The following is a 24,505-nucleotide window of genomic DNA, read 5'->3' as shown; positions in this document are numbered from 1 at the left end:
ATACAAGTAGGTAGCAAGCAAGACAGTATGGCTCCCTCATAGCTATCTGTCCCTTATGTGTAATAAAAACTCTATAACAAATGGTATTCTACTCCACAGTAGTTCTCAGCCGGGAGTATACGGACTCCTGGGGGTACGTGGTGAATGTGGGTGGCCAGCACCATGTCGCCTCTGTCTCCCCAGTGGTGTTAACTACCTCACCCAGGAGATGTTAACTACCTCACCCAGGAGATGTTAACTACCTCACCCAGGAGATGTTAACCACCTCAACGAGGAGATGTTAACTACCTCACCGAGGAGATGTTAACTAACTCACCTAGGAGATGTTAACTACCTCACCCAGGAGATGTTAACTACCTCACCTAGGAGATGTTAACTACCTCACCTAGGAGATGTTAACTACCTCACCCAGGAGATGTTAACCACCTCACCTAAGAGATTTTAACTACCTCACCTAGGAGATGTTAACTACCTCACCTAGGAGATGTTAACTACCTCACCTAGGAGATGTTAACTATCTCACCCAGGAGATGTTAACCACCTCACCCAGGAGATGTTAACTATCTCACCTAGGAGATGTTAACTACCTCACCTAGGAGATGTTAACTACCTCACCTAGGAGATGTTAACTATCTCACCCAGGAGATGTTAACCACCTCACCCAGGAGATGTTAACTACCTCACCCAGGAGATGTTAACTACCTCACCTAGGAGATGTTAACTACCTCACCTAGGAGATGTTAACCACCTCACCCAGGAGATGTTAACTACCTCACCCAGGAGATGTTAACTACCTCACCAAGGAGATGTTAACCACCTCACCTAGGAGATGTTAACCACCTCACCTAGGAGATGTTAACCATCTCACCTAAGAGATTTTAACTACCTCACCTAGGAGATGTTAACTACCTCACCTGGTTTCGATTTAAAGCTTTCGTGACTGCAAGGATTCATCTTCTTTGATGAAGGCCGCTTGTGTTGTGGCCGAAACGTCGTGAGAATATTATTGCGTTATTTTATCAATTTATTATTTTATTCTCAAATAAAAATAAATCACAACGTTTCGGGCGCAACACAAGCGTCCATCATCAGGTGGGAAAGCTTCAAATCAAGATTATTATCTTTGGTATTGGGAAAGCCCTTGATCCAGCAGTGTATAGATGATGGAAGCCGATGATGCATTGCGTATACAAAACTCAACAAAGAATTAACATCATTGAGAACATGTCATCAAATACAAGTAGGTAGCAAGCAAGACAGTATGGCTCCCTCATAGCTATCTGTCCCTTATGTGTAATAAAAACTCTATAACAAATGGTATTCTACTCCACAGTAGTTCTCAGCCGGGAGTATGCGGACTCCTGGGGGTACGTGGTGAATGTGGGTGGCCAGCACCATGTCGCCTCTGTCTCCCCAGTGGTGTTAACTACCTCACCCAGGAGATGTTAACTACCTCACCCAGGAAATGTTAACTACCTCACCCAGGAGATGTTAACTACCTCACCCAGGAGATGTTAACCACCTCAACGAGGAGATGTTAACTACCTCACCGAGGAGATGTTAACTAACTCACCTAGGATATGTTAACTACCTCACCCAGGATATGTTAACTACCTCACCTAGGAGATGTTAACTACCTCACCTAGGAGATGTTAACTACCTCACCCAGGAGATGTTAACCACCTCACCTAAGAGATTTTAACTACCTCACCTAGGAGATGTTAACTACCTCACCTAGGAGATGTTAACTACCTCACCTAGGAGATGTTAACTATTTCACCCAGGAGATGTTAACCACCTCACCCAGGAGATGTTAACTATCTCACCTAGGAGATGTTAACTACCTCACCTAGGAGATGTTAACTACCTCACCTAGGAGATGTTAACTATCTCACCTAGGAGATGTTAACCACCTCACCCAGGAGATGTTAACTACCTCACCCAGGAGATGTTAACTACCTCACCTTGGAGATGTTAACTACCTCACCTAGGAGATGTTAACCACCTCACCCAGGAGATGTTAACTACCTCACCCAGGAGATGTTAACTACCTCACCAAGGAGATGTTAACCACCTCACCTAGGAGATGTTAACCACCTCACCTACGAGATGTTAACCATCTCATCTAAGAGATTTTAACTACCTCACCTAGGAGATGTTAACTACCTCACCTGGTTTCGATTTAAAGCTTTCGTGACTGCAAGGATTCATCTTCTTTGGTTCTTTCGGTAAAGTCACGTAGAATGAGAATAAAATAATAAATTGATAAAATAAATAACACAATAATATTCTCACGACGTTTCGGCCACAACACAAGCGGCCTTCATCAGGTGAAGGGACGAGACGGTCTGGAGGACAGCACTGGAGTGAAAAAGCCACGCTCAGATCACTTAAAGGTCGTGAGAATATTATTGTGTTATTTTATTTTATCAATTAGGAGGTCGTGGGTTCTATCCCGACTGACGCCTGCTGCTGCTGTATATTTGGAGTTTGCGTCTTTCCCCGTAGTCGCGTGGATTTTTTCCCAGGTCCTCCGATTTACCCTCCACATTTAGAATAAACGTCACCACGCGTTTAGAGTGTTTGGCTGCTGCTATAAATGTCCACGTGATAAGCTACCTCACCTTCGTTGAGCTATAATTTGTGATAGACAAGTCGCTTCAAAAAATTGTTCTCAAGCTCAGTGGGGCCTTATGCGGTAAAATAAAAAGTACTTTAGTATTATAGTTTAAAAAACACTCCTGGAGTGCCACTCTCTACTTCAGTCCTCGTACCAATAGGTCATCTGTTTCACCATTGGGGTCAATAATTTTTAAAATCGTGAATTTGTTTTCCTCAAAAAGCGTGAACTTTGCAAGTCAAAGTTATTGCTTAGAGCGGTGGTTCTTAAACCGGGGGGCTACGGGGACCCCTGCGGGGTACCGTGAGGTGATTTATAAACTTGAGATGATTAATAAACTTGATAATTTATAAACGTGAGGTGATTTATAAACGTTAGGTGATTTATAAACTTGATAATTTATAAACGTGAGGTGATTTATAAACGTGAGGTGATTTATAAACGTGCGAAATTATATCAGATGTGAAAGTCATTGGTGAACAATCGTGTGGTATGAATCTGCCGATATAAAATAACTAGGAATAAAATTTACATCCATCTGGTAATCCAGAGTAATGTTGGTTCCCAATGGTAAACACATTTACCTCACGCGTGCACAGCGCGTCCGTTGATTATTTTTAAACTTCTCGTCGCTTTACAGTGGCTAGCCAGTTAGGATATCACCGCACAGACGTGGACAATCGGTTAAAAGTATTGATGTTCATTAATTCGTAACATGTGGGAGGCGGGATTGGAGGCTGTTGGTTAATAGAATTTGCGAGTTATCTGCGAGCTGTAATTGTGGTTTGCCTACGTTTTCAACCACTGTACATACGACTTTTCAAGAATAAAATATAAACTTACGCCTATAAAAGATATAATATACTCGTGTACAGAGGCGCTGTACTCACCAGTCGGTTGTTGTGATTTTTTAAACTTTATTGTAGAGAAGCAGTGGCGTCGGTCTACATTACAGTAGACATCGAGTACAAAGATCCCCCGTGTAGCCTTTACAGGCTGTAGGGGCAAGTGGCGTTAGCGAGTAACAGCAGCGCCTATGAAGGTCGCTACAGGAGAGGTGGGTGGCCAGCACCACGCCCGGCCGCCTTTGTCTCCCCAGTGGCGATGTTTACTACACACCGCTACACCAGCTACTCATTTGAGGCCGAGTTGATCTAGGGGAGGCCCAGCACCGGGTTCAGATAATCGTCACTGGTGGTGTTGGTGGCCGTGAGCGGGAATCGAACTCGCGGGTGGCCGGGTTCGTAGCGTGTGGACTGTACAGACTGCCGATAGCGCCACCACTCGGCAGCAGCGTCTCCACGCAACATCACACAATTACTTTCCTCATCACACACACACACCTTTGAATGTCATGACACGTGTGTGTGTGTGTGTGTGCGTAATGAGTCGTAACACGTGTGTGTGTGCCATGAGTGTGTAAACATCGCCACTAGGGAGACAAAGGCGGCCGGACGTGTTGCTGGCCACCCACCCCCTCCTGTAGCGACCTTCATAGGCGCTGCTACTCGCTAACGCCACTTGACCCAACCGTGTGTCACGGAGATCTTTGCCTCTGTGTACCACGACATCGACGGCGTGTGTGGTGCACCTGGTGCTCAAGCGGCTGAAAGCTATGCGGCGAACATTTCACATCAGAACCCGCGGCCCACGTGGTCCCCCTCTGACGTCACCGAGCGCACAGGCTTCCCGCGTTGCATTCTGGGATTGAATTCGTCGAGAGCAGTCGCACGGTAGGTGGAGCTCCTGCTCCTTAGGTGATGTCTCTTTAATTTGTGTGATATCTCGTCACGAAAGTGGGATTATTTGTCTTTCACATTTCTTAAATAATCCGGGAACATTTTACAAATGTTCAATAAAAGGCGTACACCTTTTGGCGTCATGTGGTCGAGCACCAATTGGGTCGAGGCTCAAAAGAAAGCCGTCCCTTGGTGTGGACCAGTCAGTTTCAAGGGCAATGCATCATATATTATCAAAGTATGTTTTTTGTTTGCATTTTGACTTCAGGTATTGTGGTTAATGCAGACATGAATCCTTGTTAAAAGGTTTCAGTTTTGTTGCCAGAAAAAAGGGGAAAAACCCTATTATTACATTTTGGTACTGGCAAAGGTCTAATGATGAAGTGTCCTACTTCTTGGTTATTTCGGTAAAGTCACGTAGAAGGGAAATAATATAATTAAATAATAAAAATAAAACATAAAATACAATTCTCACAATATTTTATTTTATTATTTTCATTGTTATTATTTTATTATTTACCTTCTACGTGACTTTGCCGAAAGAACCAAGAAGATTAATCCCTGCAGTCGTGAAAGCTTTAAATCGAAAGTTTCCTACTTGTAGGCATGCAGTCACCAAAGAGCTGACATTCATAATAAAGGTTTTTGGGTTAGATCGCGTAAGTAAGTCATGACAAACCACAGGGTCTACTTAGCCATGAATGTGATTTCAAAGTGGACAGTCTGAATAGGATCATTGGTGGGGGGTTTCACATCTACGTTATGGTGTACATGCGTAGATGCGTGCGTTTGGCCGTGTGACGCTGAGTGATGTCCTTATGCTCTAACGGACGCAAACCCAAATCCCAGTTGTAGATTTACTCAGCTCACCATTCCTTTGGTGTTGACAAAATTAGGACCGTGTGTGTTTTTTTTGTTTCCCGTAACTGCAATGTCTATGTATGTTGAACCTCTTTGGCACCGTACGTAGCCAAACGTGCGAATGGGAGGTGCGGGGTGAGGGACAAAAAACTAAACACAACAAAGGGGCCATCCATTAGTAGGCACGCAAAAGTCTGTCAAAACTTGACCCCTCCCCCCCCCCACCCTGTACGCACGCATACTTTTTACACCCCCCCCGCCCCACCTGCGTACATACGCTTGAAGCACCCCTCCCCCCCCCCCGAATCCTATAGAACGGCTGATATTGAATCAACGCAGAAACGATCAAGGACTATCTAACTATTTTGAAGGCCAATATAGACAAATTATTATCGAGGCTTCACCCCCCCCCCCCCCCGTTTCCTATGCGTACGTACATTGTCAGTCGACCCCCCATACACAAGCATACGCATTTGGGTTAACCGCCCCCTCCCCCCTCCATGCGTACGTACTAAATGGATGGCCCCCAACAAGCAGTTCTAAAGAAATTTGCTTTCAATCTAGATGAGTTCAAAGTGCATCATTGAGGTCATCCTATGCGGAGACAACCTGCCAAGGGACTGTGGAATTTTTCTTCAAAGGATATCCACTCCGGGCTTTTCCATTAATTTTATTTGGTATTTATTTGGCGCTTATTTCACCAACCCTGAGATATGATGGGCTGAGGTGATGTTAATACCTGATACATGCTCGCCTGACAGTCCAATGCTACAAACTCACATCACAATACAGTGACACAAGCTCAATTGACAGCATGGACAACGGCTCATGTGAAAGTATACGCACAGATATCAGTTCCCCTTACATCAAAAACACTGACGTTTTATTTCACAAGCCCTCTGCACAGTACAGACATGGGTACAATCTCTATTGAGGTCCAGGATAATCGATGCCACATAAACACCTTAAGTGATCACATATCCCTTAGCTAAAACTGATTTAAATTAAATGATCCGTTTAACACGTGGGCTTTCGCGACCAATATCATCCATAAGAGGTTTTTTGGGGTTAGATCGCGTAGATATATAAATTTGTCGTTATTTTACGTCGTACTCAGATTGTAAATGTTGTGGCTTGGCTCTCCAACACACCGGTGTGCTGTACTAGTGACGAATTGGCCACGTTCTGTTTACATGACAACCCTTACTAATTGGCTGTGTCGGGTGGTGGTGGGTTTTAACGACACATTTATATATTTACGCGATCTAACCCAAAAAAACCTCGATCATGGATTAAATTATCCACTTGTCTACTTGTTGCATTTGTTTACCCAGGAGGGCCCCACCGTGTGTCTCATGGCTGTTTTTCAAGAGAATGCTGCCAAATTTTCGTCATGGGGCAATCATGTCATAGGGCGATGATGTCATAGGGGCGATGATGTCGTAGGGGTGATGATGTCGTAGGGGCGATGATGACAAAGGGGCGATGTCATAGGAGTGATGATGTCATAGGGGCGATGATGTCAAAGGGGCGATGTCATATGAGTGATGATGTCGTAGGGGCGATGATGACAAAGGGGTGATGATGTCGTAGGGGTGATGATGACAAAGGGGTAATGATGTCGTAGGGGTGATGATAACAAAGGGGTGATGATGTCGTAGGGGCGATGATGTCGTAGGGATAATGATGTCGTAGGGGTGATGATGTCGTAGGGGCGACGTTTGCCTTTTGGCGTTGTTCTCTGCTCTATATCACTGGTGAGACAAGGCCACAAAGGAAGCTCTCTCTGGTGAGGCCAAGTCAGTTTCTAGCACAATGCTTACGTTATTATCAAAGCGTGTTTCTTTGCATGTTTTACCACAAGTATGTGTGGTTAATGCAGGTTCGATGCCTTGCAATAGGGGTCTATTTGGTGAGTGAACATTTTAACACCTTGTGTTATTCCCAGAAATGGTAAAACCTTTTTTCTTCTTTATTTATCAGTCGGGGGCAATGATTGCTTTCTACTTTCCAATTGAGTAATTTACTCAATTTGGATCAAGACGCCGGCACATAATCGGCTACTCTTGCACTTATTTGTGTCACGGGACCTTGAACGTTTGCCGCGAAGCAAACGGCACGTGCGTCCATGTCGCGTTCGCATCATAGATACACACTGCAGCATTATCCAGGGCGGCCGCTGGAGTCTAACCGCGAACCTCTTGCAACGATCGGCAAACGTGCGGCCACGCCGTCAGGTTGCCTTGGCAGCAATCCACTGGCCCACGACGCATGAATGTGTGCGTCGCGTTGTACGTGATGAAGGCGTTACTGATATATCTGTGCGTTTGTGTGTCCGCGCGTGACTAGCAGCAATGGATGAACCTGTCGTCATCGCAGAGGCAGGGATGCACTTCACGCCTGCCGGTACTACTCCATTCACTACAGTATAATCGTAGCGCCCGATCCACTGCTACGTCTCTGCATCTAGCGCACACACGCACAACTCGAGTTCACTGCATTATCAACAGCCACGATCAAAGATAGTGGTCACCGCATCGCGCACTTACAGATATGCTTTTGCGGCCGTCTGGAACGCTCTTGCTTCCGATATTAGGAAGCCACTGGAGCTATGCACTTTTAAATCATCTAGATTGACAAACTAATTTCTTTAAAACTGATTTTTGTGTCTTTCCCCGCACCTCTGATTAGAACATCTCCATAATGGCATGATCCCGCCATACAACAGTCCTAGAACCTGCACACGTTCTCATTTCATTTCTCCGTTTGCGTAATTACATCAAAAACACTGACGTTTTATTTCACAAGCCCTCTGCACAGTACAGACATGGGTACAATCTCTATTGAGGTCCAGGATAATCGATGCCACATAAACACCTTAAGTGATCACATATCCCTTAGCTAAAACTGATTTATATTAAATGATCCGTTTAACACGTGGGCTTTCGCAACCAATATCATCCATACGAGGTTTTTTTTGGGTTAGATCGCGTAAATATATAAATTTGTCGTTATTTTACGTCGTACTCAGATTGTAAATGTTGTGGCTTGGCTCTCCAACACACCGGCGTGCTGTACTCGTGACGAATTTGCACGTTCTGTTTACGTGACAGCCCTACTAGTTGGCTGTGTCGGGTGGTGGCAGGTTTTAAGGACACATTTATATATTTACGCGATCTAACCCAAAAAAAACCTCTATCATGGATTAAATTATCCACTTGTCTGTGTCGTTTTGTTGCATTTGTTTACCCAGGAGGGCCCCACCGTGTGTCTCATGGCTGTTTTTCAAGAGAATGCTGCTAAATTTTCGTCATGGGGCAATCATGTGTGCGTCGCGTTGTACGTGATGAAGGCGTTACTGATATATCTGTGCGTTTGTGTGTCCGCGCGTGACTAGCAGCAATGGATGAACTTGTCGTCATCGCAGAGGCAGGGATGCACTACACGCCTGACGGTACTACTCCATTCACTACAGTATAATCGTAGCGCCCGATCCACTGCTACGTCTCTGGAGCTATGCACTTTTAAATCATCTAGATTGACAAACTAATTTCTTTAAAACTGATTTTTGTGTTAGTTTTTTGTCCTTCCCCGCACCTCTGATTAGAACATCTCCATAATCGCATGATTCCGCCATACAACAGTCCTAGAACCTGTACACGTTCTCATTTCATTTCTCCGATTGCGTAATTTCTTCTTGGGCGTGTTCCTCCTTTGGCTTCCATTCCATGATTAAGTCTCATCCCTCAACGATGCTATACCCCTCAATAGAAGACACGTAAGAGGTTAGACTGAGCTCTTGTAAGTGATGCTCTCCTTGTTGATGCTTACTCTGCTTTCAATGCACATACACGTTCTTGGTACATACGTGTATGTGTGCGTGTATGGACAGCGCTAGTGTAGCAGTTAGTTCACCGCGCTACAAACCCGGTTACCCGAGTTCGATTCCCGCTCACGCCCGCCAACACCAGTGACGATTATCTGAAACGGTCTTGGGCCACCCCTAGGTAGACTCGGTCTCAAATGACTAACAGGTGTGATGTGTGAACGTTGCCACTGGGGAGCCAAAGGCGACCGGGCGTGGTGTTGGCCACCCACCTCCCTTGTGTGCCACAGCGCCGACGTTCATAGGTGCTACTCGCTCACAGCACTTGTTCCAACAGTCCATTAAAGGATATACGGGGGATCTTTGTCTTTGTTTTGTGTGTGCATGCAGATATCATCCTGAAATTCGGAAGTAGAATGACACCGTTTGAGCATGATGAACTCACACGCTACAAGCGCATCTATTATTTCAAGATCCGTCAGCCGTCACACAGTTCTTTCAACGCTGTCCATGATTTCATAAGTCCCCACTACAATTTGGTACGTACCCTCAACCAAGGTCCATGTGGTTTCCAACCAATTCACATCTCACTGTAAACATAACACCCCTGGTTTAACACATAGGATTTCTCTTCTTGGTTCTTTCGGTAAAGTCACGTAGAATGGAAATAAAATAATAAAAATAAAACATGATAAAATTCTCACGACGTTTTGGCCACAACACAAGTAGCCTTCTTCAGGTGAAGAAACAGAACTGTCGGGACGACAGCGCTTCAATGAACACTGCTAAGCTTGGCAGCGTCTTTTAAGCTGGGTGGGAGGAGCAGAGCGCCTTGACAAAGGAGTTTACATATCAACAGAAGAATTTAGCATTGAAGTAGCTGTGTTAATGTGTTGGATTAGCAACACACTGCTAATCCAACACAGCTTAAAAGACGCTGCCAAGCTTAGCAGTGTTCATTGAAGCGCTGTCGTCCCAACAATTCTGTTCCTTCACCTGAAGAAGGCTACTTGTGTTGTGGCCGAAACGTCGTGAGAATTTTATTTTATTATGTTTTATTTTTATTTTATTATTTCCATTCTACGTGGTGACTTTACCGAAAGAACCAAGAAGATGAATCCCTGCAGTCACGAAAGCTTTAAATCGAAACATAGGATTTCGTGACCAATATTATCCAAAATTAAAAAATGTTTTGGGTTAGAACACATAAATATAAATGTGTTGTTAACCCACCGCCACCCGACACAGCCAATTAGTATCGGGGTTTGTCACGTAAATAAAACGTGCCAATTAGTGACTGCTTCAGCACACCAGTGTGTTGACGAGTAAATCCACAACATTTACCATTTGAGTACTTTGGGGGTTTACTCTCCAACACACTAGTGGGCTGAAGCAGTTACTAATTGGCACGTTGTATTCCCGTGACAAAACCTCTTACTAATTGGCTGTCAGGTGGTGGTGGGTTAACGACACATTTATATTTACGCGATCTAACAAAAAAAACCTTCATTATGAATAACACCCCAAAAACACTGCACGCTTACTTACACTTTGTCTGAGTGACGTACGGGATTGCTACTGCAAGTGTATAGAGAAATTGTATTACGGGAAATGTTGTTGCCAGTATCAACATGATGAAGAGAAAAGAAGACGCTCCACCTTTTCCTGGCAACAACAACGCAGGAGGTGTTCAGACACCCAAGTAGACACCCAGATATTATCAGAACGAGCTTGCTTGGGTCTCTTACCACGATGGTGTGTGGTTAACGCATACCTGATGCCTTACAGTGGGTGTCTATTTGGTGTTTAAACATCTTCACACCTCCTGTACTATTGCCTATTTTTTTTCATCAGGTAATTTGTTTTACCTCAACCTTACAGAATAAAAAAAAATTGGGGCTTTTAGATGTTCGAGTTAAAAAAGCAACGATTTGAGGCCCTGTGCCGCATGTCAGAGTAATGCCTCTTGTAGCAGTGCCAGTTAACTTACATTCCCCATTTCACGTAGCCCACATGGTGGCAATGTTCACGTCAGGATTGTAGACTTTGCCACCCAACACTCGGGATCTTCTCTGGAGGCTGACAAATCTTTTGGTCTGCATCCCGTAAAATGTGTTCACGAATCACAGCCACTGGTGCTCATAGACAGATCGGTATACGGATAGACAAAAATCATGATTCCAATACTTTTTAATTATTTTCTCTGAAAAATATGAATACGAGCAATGTACCGATTGAGCACTGGTTAAATGAGTGCTAAGTTGTGATTGAGCACTGACTGAACGGTGCCGAGATGTTAACTACCTCGCCTGGTATACAGGATGTCGTGGGTTCAATAGCCTGCTGTATATTTGGAGTTTGCATGTTCTCCCCTTGGTCCCGTGGATTTTGCTCCGGGTCCTCTGGGTTTTCCCTCAACACTTAGAATCAACGTCACGCATTTAGATTATTTGGCTGCTATAAATTTCCACGTGATAAGTCACTTCGTTGAGCGATATCATTTGTGATAGCCAGGTCGTTTCTGAAAAAGAGCTATATAGCTCAGCGGGTCTTACCTGGCAAAATAATAAAAGTTTGGTTTGAAAATGTTGTTTTATCTGAGTGTAAATCGAATTATTTTGTAATGTTTTCCAGGTCCAGGATGAGCATCTGGCATATAGGTACCAGTTCCTGAGTGTGCTCGGAGTGGGAGGATATGGCCAGGTGATCCGATGCCTGGATCACAAACATAAGCGGGAAGTAGCTGTGAAAATGCTGCAGCACGAATCATAGTGAGTTTATATCTGGAATTGTGAAGAGAAGAGTTTGAAGAGATTGCGTGAATATAAATGTGCCGATTAGCGATTACTTCAGCACGCCGGTGCGATGAAGAGTAAACCCACAGCATTTACAGTTGAATATGACGTTTTCGCTGGTGATTACAACCAGCATCATCAGGCAATTTTCCAGAATTGTGAAGACGTCTTCCTCCTTCCAGTCTTTAATTGAGCAAGATGACATCACCACCGTAAGCCTATCAGGCGCAAAGATCAGAGGGGGGTTTATTCTACTGTAATATAAGTCACAATGGAATATGTTAATCTGAAAATATGCAGGACATATTACCAGATGGGTTAATCATAATGAATCAATATATGATGTCTTGAATAGCCAATTGTGAATGTTGTGGGTTTACTCGCCATCACACCGATGTGCTTAAATAATAGATCATTGGCACGTTTTGTTCACGCGACAAACCTTACTGATTGGCTGTGTCGGCTGGTGGTGGGTTAACGATACATTCACATTTATGCGATCCTACCCAAAATCCTTTTATTATTAATAATATTAGTCACGAAATCCTGCGTGTTAAATCAACTTGCATCGGTGTATATTTATAGGAGACAATCCTGAAAAATCTAGATAGTGATCAGCAGTCGATGTTTCCTCTCTGAATAGTATTATAGATAAAACATAATCAGGAAAGAAAATGTTCGAAGTGGAATTCCTTTTATATGAGTGGTCCCTGTAATATTTAGAAATTTCCATCGCTAGCTCAGGTGCAGTTATGGGGAGCAGTGCTTACCCAAATTGCTGGGTTGCGCTGTTAAGGCATTCCACCTTCCTGCGATGGGGATGTATAAATGTTTAACTTCTTTCGTGCCGTACGTAGCCAACCGTGTTAATCGGAGGTGAGTGGGGGAATCATCAAATAATACATGATTTAAATGCATGCCTATAAAGGGCACCATACTTCAATAGGGATTACCGTTGGTAAGGCTACTTTAATACACAATGGACAGGAAGGACAAGATCAAAGGGTTCACATAATGTACATGCATCATGTATGTTAACTCAGTAATCCCCCCCCCCACGTGGTGCAAGAGCGCAGAAGCGTGGTCACCACATCTACGCCTCTATATAAGGAACTAAACAGGTGGCCTTCTCCACAAACCTGGCTGTCGCCTGATGAAGCTAGTTGTAATTACTGGCGAAACGTCGTACTCAGATTGTAAATGTTGTGGCTTGGCTCTCCAACACACCGGTGTGCTGTACTAGTACACTACACTATACACTACACTACTATACTACTATACACTACACTATACTACTATACACTACACCACTATACACTACACTATACACTACTATACACGTCACTATACACTACAAACGAATAAACACTACTATACACTTCACTATACACTACACACTACTATACACTACATTATACACGAGTGCTGTACTAGTGACGAATTGGCCACGTTCTGTTTACGTGACAACCCTTACTAGTTGGCTGTGTCGGGTGGTGGCGGGTTTTAATGACACAACATTTATATATTTACGCGATCGAACCAGAAAAACACCTCTATTATTAAAGAAATGTGTTTATGCGGCCACCTTGTTTCTCAACGTGCAGTACTAAGAGCGGGGTGAGACTCGTTCACCACTTTTCTCTCCGCAGCGCCAAGCCATACTATTCCAAAAGGGAGGTGCAGATGCTTAAAGCGTTGCAGTCGAAAGAGAAAAACAACAACTACGTCATCAAACTCCTCAACACCTTCACCTTCCGGGGCCATTTCAGTCTGGTCCTTGAGCTTTTGACGTGAGTTGTTGTGGGTGTCGCTCCTCCGCCCTCCCTTGTTGCTGGAGGGCGACTGCCTCCAACTGCCCAGTAGCAGCGTCCATCACGAGCCTCCTCCCCGCAACATACATACACATAACACAATGCATCTGCTTCATGATTATAAACAGCGATGGGAAACGGGAGCACTTGTCAGCCGTGCACGAGGACACTGTCCCCCACGGGGCCCTACGTCACCGGCGTGGGGAATGTTTGTGAGCGACCGGCTACGGTAGAGTCGACATCCGGCTCTTGCGAGGAGCCTCGTCTCCAATACGCGCCGCATGCGCATTGGTCACGAAGAAGAAGAAGGGAGCGTAACCATGCGTGCCGCTCTCTCTCGCAGGGGAGACCTCAGACAGCAACTCAAGTTGGCTCCCACGGCCTTTACCCTGCCCGAGGCCAAGGTGTACGTGAGGTCCATTCTGAAGGCCCTGCAGAAACTCAAGAATAAAAAAATAATTCACGGAGACCTGAAGCCGGTGAGTGAATACAACGGCCTGCAGCGTCATTGACGTCCCACCCAGAGCGCCCCACCCACCCACAGCGCCCCACCCACCCACAGCGCCCCACCCACAGCGCTTCGTGCATCTCAGTGGCAATGCTCTAAGCCTGTGGTTATACTGGTAGTAGGAGACGTAGTGGACTGGAAGCCCAACCGGGATTAATTCACAGGAGGCAGGGGATTAATTGTGTATGTCTGTGGATGTCTGTTCACGTGTATCCGGACACCCGGATAAAATGGGAGGGGTGGGGCTGGGTGGAGAGGGGAGGGTGGGGAGGGGCTGGGTGGGGAGGGGAGGGTGGGGAGGGGCTGGGGAGGGGAGGGTGGGGAGGGGCTGGGTGGGGAGGGTGGGGCTGGGTGGGGGGTGGGAGGGGTGGGGCTGGGTGGGGCTGGTCACCCCGTGGTGCCCTTATAAAACTCAACGTTTAACCTACTCACGCCGGCTTGTGCCCGCCCTCACAGTCGGGCATATTTGCGGAATACACCACGTGGTGCCGCCGTTGACCCTGGCCATTGACCGAGCAACCCAACGTTCCCACCAGCTCCCTGAATTTTGTTTCAACCGAGTACCCCCCTTGCCTGACCCAACATGGTCCTGATAAATAAATGTATGAATAATGAACATCAATACTTTAACTAATTGTCCATTTTGCGAAGTATGCTAACTGGCCAGTAACTGCAAGCGAATACAAACAAAAATCAACGGGCGCGCTTTGCACGCGTGACGTCATTTGTTATATCCTTATAGGCTACCATATGGATTTAAATGTTATCGTTATTTTATATCGGTAGATTTATACAACACGGTTGTTCACCAATGACTCTCTCGTCTGATATAATTTCACCTCACGTTTATAAATCACCTCACGTTCATAAATCACTTTACTTTATAAATCACCTCACGGTACCCCCAGGAGGTCTGCGTAGCAATAACTTTGACTTGCAACGTTCACACTTTTTGAGGAAACAAATTCACGATTTAAAAAATAGTTGAACCCTATCGTAAAACAGATGACCCATTAGTATTAGAACTGAAGTAGAGAGTCGCAATCCAGGAGTGTTTTTGAAACTATAACCTAAACTACTTTTTATTTAAGGCCCCACTGAGCTGTGTAGCTTTTTTTAGAAGCAACCTGGCTATCAAAAATGATAGCTGAACGCAGTGGCTAATCATCATGTGGAAACATATATATCAGCCGAATACTCTCAGCGTCTGATGTTGATTCTAAATGTGGAGGGAGAAACCGGAAAAATCCATGCGACTACTGGGAAAACATGTAGACTCCAAATATACAGCAGCAGCAGCAGGCATCAGGGTTGGGATCAAATCCACGGCCTCCTGCGTACCAGGCGAGGTATCTAACATCTTTGTCTTCTCCAGGAAAACATCCTCATCAAGGACCAAGACACCAGCGATGTCAGACTCGCAGATTTTGGTCTCAGCTTTCAAGAGTGTCCCAATTGTAAGTGAGCTCACATGAGTGGGTGTGTGTTGGGGAGACTGCCCCCCATCTCCCCGTTCTCCTGTGACCCACCGTTCTCCGACTCTCCCCCCCTCGCGGCTGCCCCTCGTGGCATGATTTAAATGGCTGCACTAACCACTTTGCGAATGCGCCGCTGTGCCCCTCTCGTACACGCCAACCACGAGCTGCCCAGTGGCGAGAGTACCCGCGCGGGCAGAATACACGGGACACCACAACGCGCGGGCTCACAAGTTAACGTGCACAGCGAGCGTGATGAAGCTAGTTGTAATTACTGGCGAAACGTCGTACTCAGATTGTAAATTTTGTGGCTTGGCTTTCCAACACAACCGGTGTGCTGTACTAGTATACTACACTATACACTACACTATACACTACACTACTATACGCTACACTATACACTACACTACTATACACTACACTACTATACACTACACTATACACTAGTGCTGTACTAGTATACTGCACTATACACTACACTATACACTACACTACTATACACTACACTATACACTTCACTATACACTACACTATACACTACACTATATACTTCACTATACACTACACTACTATACACTACACTATACATTATACTACTATACACTACACTAAACACTACACTATACACTTCACTATACACTACACTATACACTACTATACACTACACTATACTACTATACACTACACCACTATACACTACACTATACACTACACTATACACTACTATACACTACTATACACTAGTGCTGTACTAGTGACGAATTGGCCACGTTCTGTTTACGTGACAACCCTTACTAGTTGGCTGTGTCGGGTGGTGGCGGGTTTAACGACACATTTATATATTCACGCAATCTAACCCCAAAAAAACTGTATTATGGATGATATTGGTCACGAAAGCCTACGTGGTAAACTGTGTGTACTGTGTGTGTGTACTGTGTGTGTACTGTGTGTACTCTGTGTGTGTACTGTGTGTGTACTCTGTGTGTGTACTGTGTGTACCGTGTGTGTGTACTGTGTGTATACTGTGTGTACTCTGTGTGTACCGTGTGTGTGTGTACTGTGTGTGTACTGTGTGTGTGTACTGTGTGTACTGTGTGTGTGTACTCTGTGTGTGTACCGTGTGTACTCTGTGTGTGTACCGTGTGTGTGTGTACTGCGTGTGTACTGTGTGTACTTTGTGTGTGTACCGTGTGTGTGTACGTACTGTGTGTGTACTATGTGTACTCTGTGTGTGTGCCGTGTGTGTGTACTGTGTGTGTACTGTGTGTACTCTGTGCGTGTACCGTGTGTGTGTGTACTGTGTGTGTACTGTGTGTGCTCTGTGTGTGTGTACTGTGTGTGTACTCTGTGTGTACTGTGTGTGTACTGTGTGTTCTCTGTGTGTGTGCCGTGTGTATGTACTGTGTGTGTACTGTGTGTACTCTGTGTGTGTACTGTGTGTGTGTACTCTGTGTGTGTACTGTGTGTGTGTAGCGGTTAGTGTAGCGGTTAGTGCCCTGCGCTATAAACCACGGCGACCCGAATTCGATTCCCACTCACGGCACACCAACACCGGTGACAATTATCTGAACCGGTCCTGGGCCTCACCTAGATCGACTCGGCCTCAACTGAGTACCTGGTGCGATGTGTAAACATTCCGACTGGGGAGACAAAGGCGGCCGGGCGTGGTGCTGTCCACCCACCCCGCCGTGTGCCGTGCCTGCCTTGAGAATAATCCACGCGACCACAGTGGGCATCAGGGTCGGTATCGAACCCACGACCTCCCTGTGTACCAGGCGACATAGTTAACATCTCTCGCCCCAATGGCAAGAGATGCTAATGCAAGATATATCGACATCTTTTGTTGTTGTCGTTCTTTTTTTGTAGTCTTCAAGAGGTTTGGCACGGTGCAGTACACAGCGCCAGAGATGTACCTCAAGCTGCCCATCACGTGCTCCGTGGACATGTGGTCTCTGGGCTGCGTGGCTGCTGAGCTCGTGACTGGCCATCACCTCTTCAAGAGAAAGTTGGAATGTCACCATCTGGAGAGGGTCATCGAGGTATGCTCGAGGTCTTTCTAGGTCAACAACAACAACGACTAGAATCTGAATGTGTGTTTAATACTGGAGGAATCCGATGAGCCATGAAGCTCTTTGTCACAGGGTTTTTTTTTTCTACAAGTTACGTGTGGCGAGATGTTAACTACCTCGCCTGCTACGCAGGAGGTCGTGGGTTTGATTCGACGCCTGCTGCTGCTGCTGTATATTTAGAGTCTGCGCGTTCTCTGTCTCTCTCCCCGTGGTCACTGCGTGGATTTTCCTCCGGGTCCTCGGGTTTTCCCCTCCACATTTAGAACAACAACAACATCACCACGCGTTTCAGAGTATTTGGCTGCGGCTATACATTTCCACATGACGACAAGCCACACCGTTGAGCTATCAAGTGTGATAGGCCAGGTTGCTTCTGCAAAAGATGCTGCACAACTCAGTGAGGCCGTCACCTGAATGAAATAACAAGTCAGCTGCAGTTAGTTCAATATAAACGCGGTTTCATAACAGACCCACGACATGTCACGAACCGCGAAGCGTGTCCCATGTGCGTCGCTCCGTGCGTCTCTCCGTGTGCGCAAACAGAGTATTTGGCTGCGAGAAGAAGTTATCACGTGATGGCAAGCCACTTCGTGAAGCTATCCATTGTGATGGCCAGGTTGCTTCTGAAAAAGAGCTACTGTATAGCTAAGTGGGGCATTACCTGGTAAAATAAAAAATAGTTGAGTAGTAATAGCGACTAGTAGTACTGTACTGCACAATGATGGTCGGTGTAGGTTGGTGAAGGGGAGCAGAGCATGGAAGCATATGAAGTACAACAATAGATTTTGTTGCACTGCCCTGTAATGCACACCACGTAATCCCGACAATCTGGTGTGGGCAATGGTCACTCATCCGAGCACTTTGCAGGCCAAAACCTGCTGAGCTTCTGAGATCCGACGAAAGTGGTCGAAGGTAAGTCGACCGGACGGACACACGTAATCGCGTGTGCATCAACGACTAATCTCTCGACTGATCTCGCCCACGTCAACTCATCGCCGCTGTGGTGTGCGTGCGTGCGTGCAGATCCTGGGGGTGCCGCCAATGACTGTCATCGTAACCTCGAAAGCGAAGCTCATTTCCTTTGGTGAGTGGAGGACGGGGCGGCGGTCGCTACTTGCGCTGGCACTTCTCCTAGAGCCGTGTGGCCATGCAGCCAGCGATATTGCCCTCTGTTTTAATCTGTTTTCCCTTTATCGGCCATGAGCCGACGGGGAATCTCCACGTGCAAGTGCATCTTTGAGTCTGAGATTTGACGTAGCCAACCGTGCTCATTGAAGGTGCAGGGGAAGGACAACAAATTAAACACAAAAAAGCTGTTTCAAGATAAATTAGTTTTTTAATCTCGACGATGATGATTTAAAAGTGCACAGCTCCCAGTGGCTTCCTAATATCGGAAGGAAGAGCGTTCCAGACGGCCGCAGAGGCGCATCTTAAAGCGCCGTGCGATGCGGTGACCTCCGTCTTTGTTCGATGGCGAGGTATAGTGGTTCATTTGCGGCAAGCGCTTTGTGTGCAACGAGCACGACCTCATCATGTATTCGTTCGGCAACACTGAAGCGACATTCAAGTCATGCATAAAGTGCGCACTGCGTTGCAGTCTTCATTCCAGCACTAATTATCCGTGTCCTTGTTTGTTTCGTAAAACAGGTCACATGGGCGAGATCTTCGTCAAGAACAAGAAAGTAACCCCGGAAAGCTTACCCCTCAACAAAGTGCTTGGGACGGAAAATATCCATTTCCTCAATTTCATCAAAGGATGCCTCACGTAAGTCGCACACCACCGCCCACTGCGCATTATCTTCGTCGATAATTCAATTCACATCTGCGATCGACACTCACCTGACAGATGCAATTTCGTTGAGATTGGGCAGTTCTTGTCCTGTCAGGGGCAAAATGTTTTTGATGACGTCATCTGACGGTCAACCACGTGACGTGATACGGTTGTCGGTAAAACTGCGTGCAACGTGACTTTACCGAAAAAACTAAGGATATGAATTACTGCAGTCACGAAAGCTTTAAATCAAAATTTGCGTGCAGCCTGTTTATCCTATCACGCGATAGTAGCTGTGTTCCTGAAGAACAAAATGTTTAGGAAAAATCGCATTATAATAAGCAATATATAACGTAGGGTAAAGCGCAGTCCGCGATAATGCGTGAGGTGCATACGCAGGCCGAACAAAGACCGAGGCGCGTGGTGGGCATGGTGGGCAGCATCCAGAAGCATCCACCAGCATCCCAATGTCCCTGTGTTACGTTGCGCCGAGGCGGCCGCACGACCGCTTGTCCCTACTCGCGCTGCGACGTAGTTCCGGTCGCTCGATGGTGTCGTGAAAGCACCATGCGGTGCTATTCGGAGAACAGACCGTACAGCTCGCGCCTACTCCATGTTTGAAGAGGAGTGGGCCTTCTTGACCGCTTTATTTAGCTATTTCCCTTCCCCTCTCTCCAGGTGGGATCCCATGTGGAGGTTCACGCCCGAGGACGCCCTCGAGCACGAGTGGATGGCGGACAGCTCCCTCGACCTGGGTGCGGAAGCGTGCCCGACGCCGTCTAGCCAGGCCGAGGGAACCTTTTTTACCCCCGGCAATAATTGTGGCACGCTCAGCGAGATTGACGACGACTCCTCTTTCGGTGGATGCGGGTCACCCGATCCGGCGGCTTTCGTCCCGTCGCCGCCGGTGTCCTCCGAGAGTGTGGAGTCGTACCTGACGCCTTGCGAGTGGCTTCGCGAACCGTCGGGCGGGGCGATCCCCTCCGCGTCCGGCGAGAGGGGCACTGAGAAGGGCCTCAGAGAAGACAGCAGCTGGGACGGCGACATTAGCCGGACCATGAGTCAGGGGAAGTGAGTCTTCGTGTGCGAGTGGTGCATTTGGTGAAGTTTTGGGGCTGGCTGGGTTGTTGAGTTAAAGTGCCTCCCCTTTTGGCAACGGGTGTAGAGAATCCATATTCTTTGGGTCTTTTGGTAAAGTCACGTAGATAGGTTCAAAGAAAATAACAAAAAAATAACAAAAAACTGCGACGTTTCGATCGCAACGCAAGCGGTCATCATCAGGAAAAGTGGGTTAGATTCTAAAGGCAAACTGTTTATAAAGGTTTGAAATGGGCGTGGCCCAAATGTCAGCAGCCAATGGTAATGTGAGTGGTGGGCAGCAACCATGACGGTGGTTGGTTTTCCACCAATCAAAGGACTGCCAGCTGAAAATTAGCATGTTGATAGAAGATCGCAGAGCCACCGCCACCTCCAGGTCGGCACGCGAATTGGCTGTGGTAGTGTGAACCTGTTAATGAACAACGAACATCGGAAGGTGGTAGGATGGGAACATCACAGCCAGTTATGACTTAAACTGGTTGATAACGTCCTTCCAATGATTGCTCAGTTTGTACCCATCTTCTCGGTGGAAATTGTGTCTGTGTCTGTATATATGGATGGCTTGAACAAATCTTTGTTGATAGCCAGTGGGTTTGCAGAGTACCTTCGTCTTAGAGAAATCAATTCCATATGAGTTCACCGCATTAAAACAATGATCAGCCACGGCCGAGGTATTGGTCCTACTCATGAACACGGTCCGAGGCATGTCACTTAGTTTCTCCAATGTAACTACTACCGCAGACACAAAATGTAATGACTGCCGCAGACACAAAACCATCACCTTGCCATACATAGCAGGGGTCACCAAAAAGATTCCAAAATCATGAGCAAACACAAGATCCAGGTTCGATTTAACACTGCATAAAATTCGTGATCTGATCCCATCTGTGAAAGATGTGATCCCTGACTTGCAATACCCCGGCGTCTACAAACTAAGCTGTGTCTGCGGCAGTAGTTAAATTGGGGAAACTAAGCAACATGTCTCGGAACGTGTTAGTGAACATAAGGCAGATCTGAAACACGGTAGTTACGTAGTTACTTTATTGTTATAGACAGGGCCAGGGTTGTGTAGCACTATAATGGGTAGGTGTGGGGAGCGGTGGCGCAGCGGTTAGCACGTGGCAGTACGAACCCGGAAACCCGAGTTCCATTCCCGCTCACGGCCACCAGCACCCAGTGACGATTATCTGAACCGGTCCTGGGCTTCCCCTAGGTCGACTCAGCCTCAAATTAGTACCTGGTGCGATGTGTAAACATTGCGACTGGGGAGACAAAGGCGGCCGGGCGTGGTGCTGGCCACCCACCCCTCGTGTGCCATGCCGGCCTTCATAGGTGCTCGCTAACAGCACTTGCCCTCACAGGTGATATATACGGGGGATCTATGCTATACGGGGGATCTTGCCCTGTGTTTCTTCATGTACGGTAGGCGTTACATTTTACATTTTATTCCTATATTTTAAAACTGTACGATAATTTGTACTTCTCATGTTAACGAAAAAAGTTGTTCGAGCGTGGGACATTTTGGGGCTGAAACGTCTCTCAGCTGTTAACACGGGACAGGAGACCATGGGCGGTGCTTGACGCATCCCGCTCGTCGCCTCGCGAGACGCGCCCCCTGCAGTAAGTGGGTGCTGCCGTGAATGCCTCAAGTACGGATGAGGAGCATATCGATGTTACGGGCATTTTGTCTCTACCAGCTGGGTTCCGGTCCCCTGCACCAGCAAGGAACATCGCCGTCCTGACGACGGGAGGGATGAAGACGCCGCCGCCACCATCGCCACCGCCACCACGGTCCCCACCATCTCCACCATCTCCACCATCTCCACCGTCACTGCCACCACCGTCCCCACCATCTCCACCATCTCCACCATCGCCACGGCCACCACCGTCCCCACCATCTCCACCATCTCCACCATCTCCACCGTCACTGCCACCACCGTCCCCACCATCTCCACCATCTCCACCATCGCCACCGCCACCACCGTCCCCACCATCTCCACCATCTCCGCCACCGCCACCACCGTCCCCACCATCTCCACCATCTCCACCATCTCCACCGTCACTGCCACCACCATCCCCACCATCTCCACCATCTCCACCATCGCCACCGCCACCACGGTCCCCACCATCTCCACCATCTCCACCATCTCCACCGTCACTGCCACCACCGTCCCCACCATCTCCACCATCTCCACCGTCACTGCCACCACCGTCCCCACCATCTCCACCATCTCCACCATCGCCACCGCCACCACCGTCCCCACCATCTCCACCATCTCCGCCACCGCCACCACCGTCCCCACCATCTCCACCATCTCCACCATCTCCACCGTCACTGCCACCACCATCCCCACCATCTCCACCATCTCCACCATCGCCACCGCCACCACGGTCCCCACCATCTCCACCATCTCCACCATCTCCACCGTCACTGCCACCACCGTCCCCACCATCTCCACCATCTCCACCATCGCCACCGCCACCACCGTCCCCACCATCTCCACCATCTCCACCATCTCCACCGTCACTGCCACCACCATCCCCACCATCTCCACCATCTCCACCATCGCCACCGCCACCACGGTCCCCACCATCTCCACCATCTCCACCATCTCCACCGTCACTGCCACCACCGTCCCCACCATCTCCACCATCTCCACCATCGCCACCGCCACCACCGTCCCCACCATCTCCACCATCTCCACCATCTCCACCGTCACTGCCACCACCGTCCCCACCATCTCCACCATCTCCACCATCGCCACCGCCACCACCGTCCCCACCATCTCCACCATCTCCACCATCGCCACCGCCATCACCGTCCCCACCATCTCCACCATCTCCACCATCGCCACCGCCACCACCGTCCCCACCATCTCCACCATCTCCACCATCTCCACTGTCACTGCCACCACCCCCACCGCCCCCTCCACCACCACCTCCGTCGCCGATGATGATGATGATGTCGGCAGTGGGCCGCCGGAAGCCCGGAGAACTCGGCGAAGATTCGCAGGCACTAGGAGGCGCTTCCGGAAATTTCTCTCTTTCGTTCGGAATCACTGTTGCTGTTGCACGAGCGGAGAGGACGATGATCCTGTCACAGGGCCGGCCATTCGCCGCCCTGGGGACAAAGTTTAGTTTTATTTCTGGGGGGGGGGGGGGGGGGGGGGACTTACATGGCTCGTGAGTGTGTCTCCCTATTAGGTGCTGTGTGTCTTACGGAATAAATGCTGGGGGGGATTCACCACGGCCTCGGGGAATCTTCCGGTGCCAGCATCTCGTGCGAAGACTGGGAGAGAACCAAGCGGAGGAGTGGCGGGAGGATGGCTGCCCATCATCACCACCACACCACACGCATGGGACTAGCCCAGATCAACGATAATTGACATTCGGAGCTGTCACCTTGCATGGTGTCCTCCCAGCCAGCCTAGCTTGTAATCTCAGCCGTTGTCAAGAGGGGAGAGAGATGGAAAGCGATTATGTACTGTGTTCAACTGTTGTAAAATATAATGGGGTTCAATGAAAAAAGGAATCATTGTTAAGTATAAGAGATATTGTAGATCTCCATGTATATATACTGTAAGGAAAAAATGTAGTTTTGTAAGAAAAGAAAAAAAATCTGTTATTTTTCATATTACTTGAGTCCGGATGCTGTTTGAAGAAGCGTAATGAGTCCCCGCAATTACACACAGACACACACACAGACACAACGACACATACACAGACACACACAGACACACACACAGACACACACACAGACACAACGACACACAGACACAACGACACAGACACAGACAAAACGACACGCACACAGACACAACGAGACACACACACAGACACACACACAGACACAACGACACACAGACACACACAGACACAACGACACAGACACACACAGACACACACACAGACACAACAACACACAGACACAA

General features: G+C 47.5%; 1 protein-coding gene across 1 annotated transcript; it reads left to right on the top strand.

Moving 5' to 3' along the window:
- The first annotated feature begins 7,453 nt into the window (after positions 1–7,453).
- LOC142930395 (uncharacterized) lies at positions 7,454–24,207 on the top strand. Its single transcript, XM_076072730.1, has 12 exons — positions 7,454–7,626; positions 8,621–8,674; positions 9,437–9,585; positions 11,681–11,817; positions 13,491–13,631; positions 13,996–14,131; positions 15,536–15,617; positions 17,502–17,674; positions 18,728–18,788; positions 19,352–19,469; positions 20,154–20,546; positions 22,271–24,207. The coding sequence occupies exons 1-12, from the start codon at positions 7,575–7,577 to the stop codon at positions 23,709–23,711; spliced, it is 2,937 nt and encodes a 978-aa protein (XP_075928845.1). The 5' UTR covers positions 7,454–7,574; the 3' UTR covers positions 23,712–24,207.
- The last annotated feature ends 298 nt before the right edge of the window (positions 24,208–24,505 follow it).

Source organism: Petromyzon marinus, chromosome 38 (assembly GCF_048934315.1).
Source record: "Petromyzon marinus isolate PM22_M1 ecotype Great Lakes invasive population chromosome 38, UKy_Petmar_22M1.pri1.0, whole genome shotgun sequence".
Taxonomy (NCBI): Eukaryota; Metazoa; Chordata; class Hyperoartia; order Petromyzontiformes; family Petromyzontidae; genus Petromyzon; species Petromyzon marinus.
The sequence above is the reverse complement of the archived record's forward strand: the minus strand, read 5'-3'. Positions and strand labels throughout refer to the sequence as shown.